This window comes from Sinocyclocheilus rhinocerous, unplaced genomic scaffold (genome assembly GCF_001515625.1).
Source record: "Sinocyclocheilus rhinocerous isolate Xijiao unplaced genomic scaffold, SAMN03320098_v1.1 scaffold1636, whole genome shotgun sequence".
Taxonomy (NCBI): domain Eukaryota; kingdom Metazoa; phylum Chordata; class Actinopteri; order Cypriniformes; family Cyprinidae; genus Sinocyclocheilus; species Sinocyclocheilus rhinocerous.
This window is the reverse complement of record NW_015628289.1, coordinates 406,595-416,254: the sequence shown is the minus strand read 5'-3', so window position 1 is coordinate 416,254 and position 9,660 is coordinate 406,595. Positions and strand designations below refer to the sequence as shown.

Sequence of the window (9,660 nt, the reverse complement as noted above, 5' to 3'; positions counted from 1 at the left end):
ACAGAGGAGGAGTTGGGGATGGAGGAGGGTAATTAGCTATTGAGCAATGCGAAAACTGCTGATAATACTGAGGAACCTTATATATGAATGCTTAGATAGGTGTCGTATTCCCATAGGTAGATGGGGATCAGCTGAGAGTCAGCTGATGTGAGCTTGACTAACGTGACCTGCCAGAACTAACGCTACACTTGATTTTTCTGATTTATGCAGGTTGCTCCATATGATAACTTGAGGCTTTAGAACAGTGTTGGCACTTATTTTCCACAGTGTACATTGCATTTCTTCCACATCCATTTATTCTGTTCTTTTACATCCCTACATCCCCGCAGGCATCCGTTCATTTTTTTCAGAAATGTTTGCCGTCCTGTAACCTTTAAAAGAAGAGTTTAGCTTTAAAGGATGCCACTCTAAAATCTAAATGACCTATACATGTTTTGTTTTGTTTTTTCCTTCACCTTGACATTTCACTCAGTCTGGTTTGTTTTCATACACCATTCAAAAATATATGCAGTTTTATCTTCTGAAAAAGTATAAGCTGATTTTCCAACCTAACTCCCATCAAACATGAATACTAATCTAAACAAACATTGATTGCATTTCTGTACTGTATTGTTCAAAATGTGACTTTTAAATATTCTATATTCTAATATTCTAATTTAGAAATTTAGATTTTAATTTATTTATCTTTATTCATCCATGTTATTGCTCAACATTAAAGCTAAAAAAAAACATTTCAAAAGTGTTGAAATGTAACTCTCTCACTGAAGAGTTACAGTGAAACTCTCCATGGTGCTTTTATAATGTTCAAAATGGATCCAACCAAATTTCTTTATATTTACCTGATGTAGGTCTGGTTAATACAAGCAGGTTCGCTATTTAAAATCTGATTGAGTTCACAGAGATCAGGCATTATATGGTTCATAGTTGCTGTGTATCAGTGTGCACCGCATTCACACGTCAAACTACAGAGAGCCCTTTGGACTGACTCTAGAGGAAAAAACAAAGATTCCAATTTTTGAATTTGTTATGGAGTTCAGTGGAGTGTCATGGTGCTTCTCCCAGTTGCATGTTCTGATTTCAGCCTAGTTCTTTCCAAACCCCCATGACACCGATCGTTGCTCAGCTTAATTTCATTCCAACAGCAAATGCCCGGGAGAGCGAGGAACTCGCCACTATCTCAGCTCATCTTGACAGACAATTTTATTTACTATTTTCTTTTCACAGGCCAATAAAAGAGAGGCAGTTATTGCATCAGATTAAATGAAAAACTGTTTAATGATTCCAATTTATAACTCTACACCGAATAAAGCTACGTTTAAGAGCTGACAGGCGATGATAAATGGGGCCTCATATAAAACATATTCAGAGTGAAGAATGGCTTTAGATGAATTGCACGCTGATACAAACCCCTGATAAAACACCCTAAGAGCCACTAGAAGACTTAATAATGTGCCATTCATTTTGAAGTGATAATTCCTGGCTAATAAAAGCACACAAGTTAAAAATATATAAATATATTTTGGAAAGCAAGGTTTTGTTTTCTTCTCACTTAAAGAGAAGGCTGTTACCTCATGTACACTCATTGTCTTAGTTCATGTGACTTAATGAGATGGTGATTTCCAACAGACCATCCATCAACTTCTTATCTTCTCTGGACTGATTGTCACAAACTGCCGCTGAGTGAATGAGCCCACTGTGACACACATTACCAGTTCACTCCAATATACGTGACACATGAAAAAAAAAAAACTTCCAATGGAACAGCATCGTATTGAGGGTGCATCATTTGTTTTATCACATTTCTGTCTTGTATTCGTGTGTACCTACTGGTGAATTTCATTTAAATCCTCTTATGTTAGTTACAGCTGGATGAAGCACAGAATTTCAGATTATCTATTTATTTATAAAAACATTAGGGATTATGTTACATACATTTAGAAATTTCACCAAAACTAGAACATTTGCCAGTTGACTGTACCCAATGCAATAACGTGAATAATATCACAAACACAATGAATATGCAATTCCACCATAACACTTTAACCCACAAGCTTGTTATTTACTATGAAGCTAACCATGAAGATATTCTGACACACACTGTATATTATACTGCGCATTGCTGTTAGTGCACAAAATGATTTCTGAAAGCCTTTGTTCATTAGCATGAAGTTAATCTTTGCATTTAGTCAGATCTGGTACTTTCTGAAGTGTTTTATTGTTGCAATAGGTAATTATATATCTGTATATTATTATTACATTACGCCTACTATTAGAGTACATAAATGTTTATATGACTTAAGGAGGGAATTTATCTTCCACTCTTTCTTTATTATAAATCCCACTGCACCTAAAAGAGGAGGTCCTCCTTTAGGTTACTTACTGTCCAGAGAAGAAAGCCATTACACTCTTAAAAATCAAGATTCCAGAATGGAGTTTTTCACAGCAAATAACCATAGAAGAGCCATTTTGGTTTCCCCAAAGAATCTTTCAATGGACAATTCTTAAAAGAACTGTTTTTTTCTTAGCGTGAGGAACATTTTAAAAATCTGAAGAACCTTTTTTTCCACTATAAAGAACCTTTTGCGCAATGGAAATGCGCGATGGATGTTAAAGTTTCTTCATGGAACCATTGATGTCGATATAGAACCTTTATTTTTAAGAGTGTAGCATGTAGCATTTCTTTTTCTTTTTTTTTCACAGCAATACCTTAGAAAAACCCTTTTGGTTCCCCAAAGAACCTTTCAGTGAACAGTCCTTAAATTAACCATTTTTTTCTTAGTGTGAAGAATATTTTATTAATCACTATAAAGAACCTTTTGCGAAATGGAAAGGTTCGATGGATGTTAAAGGTTCTTCATGGAACCAATAACGTACCTTTATTTTTAAAAGTGTAATGTTCAGCATCAGTGTGTGCAATATTGTTTCTTAGTTAACCTGTATAATAAACTAAATGGTGATTGCAGTGTGTTCAGAGCTGGTTAAACCACTGTACCCTTCATCTGCCAGACAACTCTTTAACACCACCTCCTCGTTGTTGTCAAGGGCAACCTGTGTTGCTATAGGACAAGTGATAATCTACAATTTGAATGATAAGAGTGTCTTGTTAATGAAAAAATGCTAATGTAGAACGTGACACCTGGGTGTCAGATGAAACAGACAGCATTGTGAGTTTAAACCAGCGATTTGGGACGTGCAGTGTCATCAATGACAAATGATCCTAAACTGACTCTTTGCTCAGTGATTCACACAGGTTGATGGTTGTATTAGATGTTTTCAATGTTATATATATATATATATATATATATATTAACTGTCTATAGTTGAAAACATGAGCATGTTTTGTCATTGGTGGACCAAACCCTGGAGATGTGGAGATACTTGTTAACTCATTTATTCTCGATGAACTATTCAATTTAGTCGATCAAATGTGGAGAATGTTGTCTTGTGTGAGTGAAAAGTAATTATTCACACTGTGCACAATTTGCAATGTGTCCTTCAGCTTATACAAATAGCTCGCAATTAGCATTTTGCAATCCATACAAAGTTGTGCCTTTGGTTAATGTGTCCATAATAAGAGCAAGTCTCTGCCTCATGCCCCCATCGGCCATCTTTTGAAATGTCATTCGGCCTAATTGCCTGACACATCGATTTGCACAAACAACAAGAGTTGGGCCCTTCAGAGCCACTTTGCAACATCCTAGCAACACCCTCTGTCCACCTCCCTGGTCACACATTACCATTCCAACATAAACCATCCTCCTTTCACCCAAGAACCCCTCTCAAAAGCCCTTCTTGGTGCTTGGGGAAGACCCCAGGCCAGTGCTTGAGAAATGTGGGCCTGAATAGGGCTTGCCCTGCCCATTGTCCTAAGTCTCTCTCTATGTACACAGCCTTTGCTCCGGGTGTTTTCATCCTCTTAATTGCATCGCCTCAGGCTGTCAGTGCACCCTACCAATGACATCCTTTTTACAGGGGTCCGGGCAGTGGTGTAGTGCAGGGTATATGCAGTTATATGGCATATGCCCACTTCTTTATCAGTCAACTTTGTGTATACCCACTTCTAAATCCCCTCTGATGCGCAACATTCAGTAGTGTCCTGCATTAGCCAAATCATGACAGTCCAGCACATGAGTAGCTAATCTAATCGCATGTGAATAAATGCAAATATTCCCTAAAGACACCCAGTAAAGATAGTGATGCCTGTCACAGTCTTCAGCGGGTGTGCCCAGGATGGCCACCAGATGACTGTGTTCTGTGAGCACATGACTTGTGTTGTGTTTGTTTGTTGCCATGTGCTCTCTCCTGTCTAGGGGTGGTTTGAGTTTGTTTTTGTTTCATTTTATTATTAAAATAAAGAACCATTCATCCTGCACTTGAGTCCTCGCTTCATCTCCCCGCACGCACCGTGACAGATGCCATCAGGACCGAGTTGTAAACATTAAGTGTTTTTTTTATTTTTTTTTAAGAATGAATAAATTATGACGTGCAGGAAATCCCTAATATGGATAAAGGCATCCAGCTATCCCTGTAGCCAAACCAATCTCTGCTGTAGCTAGGCTGAATAAAAAGAAACATTTTGACTGATGAAACGTGAAGACAATTGTGACAATATATGGTTTATGTGGGTTTTTCAAGTCATCTCAAAGTAAAAAAAAAAAAAAAAGCATCTGAATAATTCAGTGCTAACTGATATGGCATGCATTACAATTGGCTATGGTAACTATAAAATATATCTCCTGCCTTATTCTGTGATAAAAATGGAAAAGATGTTTGTAGTATATAAACAAATCATAAAATTGTCATTAGGAAAATATACGAAAAATATTATAGAGTACAAATTATTGGTTATTTTCCAATAGTGTGTTTGATTTCTCAGCCAATTAAAAGTAAGAGACAAGACAATAATAATAATAATAATAAAAACTGTCAATTAGACAAAAACATGTATTTGACATTTCTGTCCCCCTCACTTCTAAAATTATGCTACATCCCGGTGTCAGGGCTCAAATTTACCATTTGCCCATCACTGTATATCATGTGAGAAACAGTCAGTTACACATAGGAGTAGAGCTACACAATGCTGGATAAATTGAAAATCACTTTTTTTTCACATAGAGATCATGATTCTCCCACAATTCTGAACAGACAACTAAACAAAATAGCATGTAATTTACTAGGTTCTGACAAAATGTTAATTGCTGCAATCTATTTAAAAAATTTTTTTATTATTATTTATTGCAAAATCCACACCTCTTCTGTGGTTAATATTAATGTCATAACAATCCTTACTCCGTGAAGTCAAGCAGCAGAAGTTAAGTGGCAGTGCAAATACTACTGGCCCATTTTCGGGTGAACTAAATATGCAAGACTAGTTTTACATGTCACTGTTTACAACACAGGGCGCTTATCCTTTGCTGGGCTGCTTTGAAAAATGTATGTATAAAAAAAAAAAATTGGGGGCATAAATTAAGAATATCCCCACTTTTCCAGGAACCACTACACCACTGGGACTGAGCCAGGAAAAGGAATGCTTACCGTGGGAGAGGTGGACTTGGTAGCAAATATTCTATTGTGCCGACTGAGTCCCTTATGAATTTTGAACATTCCATTTTTACATATAGCTACACTATACTACACTTTTTTTAAATTGATTTACCACTTAGACATAATGGTATATATGGTATACTTATGTTTTTGTTTAACCTGTAGAATTTGGGGATCTATCATGAATTTTTTTTTTTTTGGATCATTTGTAACTGGTATTTGAACTTCTTTTTCTCATTTTGAATTCTATATTGGCTGCATAATTGAAGGTGTGGTCTTTGTCATTATTATCAGCTGTAAATACTCTTGTTTTTTAATTTTGCTGATACTTTTGCATGTTTTGGAAGCATGAGGAAGGACGATTGACCAAAACATTGTTTTATTAGCATGCATATTACTATAGCATATTGGCTGTTTATTAGTACTTCTAATGCACATATTAATGCCTAATTCTGCATGACCATATTTTAGATCCCTTAATATCTACCCCATACCTAAACTTAACAGCTACCTTACCAACTATTAATAAGCAGCAAATTTGTAAAAATTTGTAGTGAATATTTAGTTAATAGTGAGAATTGGAACTTAACATAAAGTGTGACCATATTTTTTAACTTGCCATTTGTATTCATTCATTCATTCATTCCAATATACACTGTAAAAACATCTGTAGAAAATCTGAAAAGGTACTGGCAACTTTCTGCCTGAACATTATCCGTTGAGTTTATGACATTTCCTTTAATTCCAAAATACAACACAGTGTGTAATTCGAAATATGGGTAAAACACCTGTGAAAAAAAATATATATATATTGAAATTTCTTTCATATTAACACAAAACATTGGGCCCTGTTTTTACAGACTTTTCTTAAAGTGTAGTCTATAACTTACACACATTTTACATCTGCATAGACACTCTCATTGCTTAATGGAAGATGTGTACTCTCTCTTTTGTTTTTTTAGTTTACATAAATTTTTTGATTATGCAAGTTTAAAAATTACGTAAGAGAATAAAAAAAAAAGTGTCAAATCTCTTAGTATATTTGAGTATATCTCTTTCTGAGTCAGAGATATACAAATGGCTGTGCCTACTGTTAAAATATTCCAAAATGCTTATTTTTTTCCCAATAATTTATTTATTTATTTTTGCCTTTGGACGTTCTGTTTACTCACTCTGAAGATTCACTCTGTCTTAGTTGTGGGCGAAACGCACAGACCCTGTGTGGGTTGAGAAAGTTCACTCTGGCCCAAACAGAGTCACTTCGAGGCGCTCGCTCACTCTGAGTCACTTTTGTGGCAGATGCGATTGGTTATAATAAGTGCCATCAAAACATTTTCCTCACCCTTGACCTTTACACCACTGAAAGAGAGAGGAATAGACACAATGTACACTATAAGAGCCATTTCCTCTCCCGTTACCATTTCCACCGTGATTTTGTGAGCACCCATCACACCATACCGTTTAGAAGAACACATAATTATCTTTTTGTTTACTTTAATAAAGAGGCATCCGAGTGCTCCAGCCTCAAGCACACACGCACACACTCTCAAACACTAGAAAAATAGCCCAAAACAGGAATAATGATATTGTCCCATTCACTTGGTACAATTAAAACATTAATAAGTATTTGCTTTTAACTAACCTAACTGCTATGCAAATGCCAGTTATTGTGTGAGTTGCAGAACACAGAGATTTTACTCCCTTTCAGCTTATGGGTTATTGAAAGTTCACCTCTGAAAATGCTATTTAGAATGTGATGTGATGGTACTGTTTAATCTCAAGAGGTACTTATCTCAAAGTCAACATCTTACCTTGGTTTTCCATGATGCCACGCTTCGCCACCTTTATTAGTTGGTAGCCAGGCAACCAGAAGAGCATGGCTTTAGCAAATGGATGGATTCGGGATGCGGTGATCCCAGGCTGGACCTGGAGGCCTGACCTTGACAGCAGCATTGGGTCTCTTTTCTCTTCCTGCTATGGAAGGTGTCACCGATAAACGTTACCTTGTCTCGGCAGGTGTGCCAATATGGAGAGGCTCATGGCACTGACGGGGGTCACCAGCCCCACCCTGTTACCCCCATTTATTCAAATAAGGGCCCATTATGTGCTGGCCAATGAGAATGTGGCAGCCTGTGACCTGTAGATAAAAGAAATAATTACCTCATGGTGAGACATGGTGCTGCATACAGCACTTCTGGTATACTTTTGCAGAACAGCAGGCCTAGAGCATGGTGGCGCTCTTGCCACTAGATGGCAGCAGTACGGCCGCTCCTGCAGAGTACTGGTAGCATCACTCCAATGTTTTCCATTTTTCAGCTTCCCAGCAGTATAGTTTTGTACTAGCTTCCCATTTATTGTGCACAGGAAAGAGGCCTTAGGGTGGCAGCATATACTCCACACAGCAAAGTTAAGAAATTGTTCAGTTGATCTCCAGCAGCCCACGAGCTACAGTCATTCCCTTTTATTTATTATAATGTTCCTTATTGTTTTGAGAAATGCTTGTGCAATGACTAGCACTACTTTCATTGTCATTAATGTTATTTGCAAATTTCAAACTTGCAAGTGCCCATCATGACACTCCTGTTTGGCTAAAAACCTGTCAGACAATATTAAATCAAACATTGCAAATGCCTGATTAGAGGCCCTAATCATTCCATTCTAGGTTTGCTTTTTTAAATAATAATTTAAAAAAAACTGTATGCTGTTTTGGAATTTGAAAGGTGAAAAATGTGTTTAAATCCTTGATCATTTGTTTTAAATCACCTCAAGTGGTCAGATAAACTTTGATAAAGCTTTGAATAGAACACTAACAGGAAGTTAGTAATCTTTTTAAAAACTCTTATTCTGATAAGCAGTCACCAGAGATTGCATTTATTACAACTAAGCTTTTTACATTTGGTAACCAGCATAGATTGATTGGATTTTCCATACAGACATACTTACATTGTAGAGATGTGGGGGGGAAATGCCCTATTAAGGTTTTTATAACCATTATCTGTCATACAAATCGAAGCTTAAGAGTGTTTTGCCTTATTGAGCACCAAATGTGGTTGGGACATAAGTGAGTACTCGTGTTTATACACAACAACAAAAAAGAGATGACCAATTAAGTTACTTGAGTTCTCTTTGTCCCTCTGGCGTTTTATTTTTCAATAGGTATCATCTTATAAAAGCACCTTTTCAGTATTACAGAATGGGGACGCATGTCTTATTCCCTTTCTAAATGGATTTCCATCTTTCATTCTAAATTGTCATCTTGACCGCTTTTGAGGAAAGTTTCCCCTCCTCACAATAAATGCTAATTGCCCTCAAAGGTAGAGTATAAAGAGTATATTTCCAGAATAATTATCTTGAAATTTGGCTGCCCATCTGTGGAGAGGACATTGAATTTTTTGCTCCTCTTTTCTTTTTTTGGGATGTGTTAATTAAAGGCTTCAGAAAACACAGATGGGTAACGTGTCTTTCTAGCGTGATGTATGGTTCAAGGAGAGCCTTACAACCTCCTTAAAACCATGGTCATCTGTTTTTTGTACGGCCATTCTACCTGGAGAAGAGCAGGAGCGTAGCCTGGCCTCAAAAGAGATGAACCTTTAACTGCCTTACACACAGAAGCACGAGCAGAGGTAGGGAGTGTGAGAAAGAAAAAGGGAGTTAATAATGATTAGCATGTGCGCATGATGAGTCTTGTAAATAATGTGAGTGGTAAAAGCTTTGTGGATATGACCAACATATACTACTGCAAGAGAATTACAGTCCAGTCTTCTACAAACAAATATTTTCAAGATTGTATATTAAATGGATCATGTCAGTGTATCAGGCCTTAAAGGGGTCATATGATGCGATTTCAATTTTTCCTTTCTCTTTGGAGTGTTACAAGCTCTTGGTGCATAAAGAAGATCTGTAAAGTTGCAAAGACTAAAGTCTCAAATCCAAAGAGATATTCTTTATAAAAGATAAGAGTCAGTCACACCTACCTAAAACAGCTCGTTCTCACACGCCCCCACATATCTACCTCACGATCTGGGAAGATTTGCATAAAGCCGCCCAAATGTCCACCCAAAGAAAGAAGGCGTAACTTTTATCCTCGCTGTAGTATTGTTGTTGCCGCCGCCATGT

General features: G+C 36.9%; 1 protein-coding gene across 1 annotated transcript in view; it reads right to left on the bottom strand.

Annotated features, from left to right (window-relative positions):
- The window catches only part of LOC107737274 (paired box protein Pax-1-like), a 40,232-nt gene extending 32,735 nt beyond the window's left edge, over positions 1 to 7,497 (bottom strand). Inside the window, exon 1 of the mRNA XM_016548741.1 lies at positions 7,356 to 7,497. Coding sequence (XP_016404227.1) covers positions 7,356 to 7,497 — 142 coding nt within the window. The remainder of the gene's footprint in view (positions 1 to 7,355) is intronic.
- Positions 7,498 to 9,660: the final 2,163 nt, after the last annotated feature.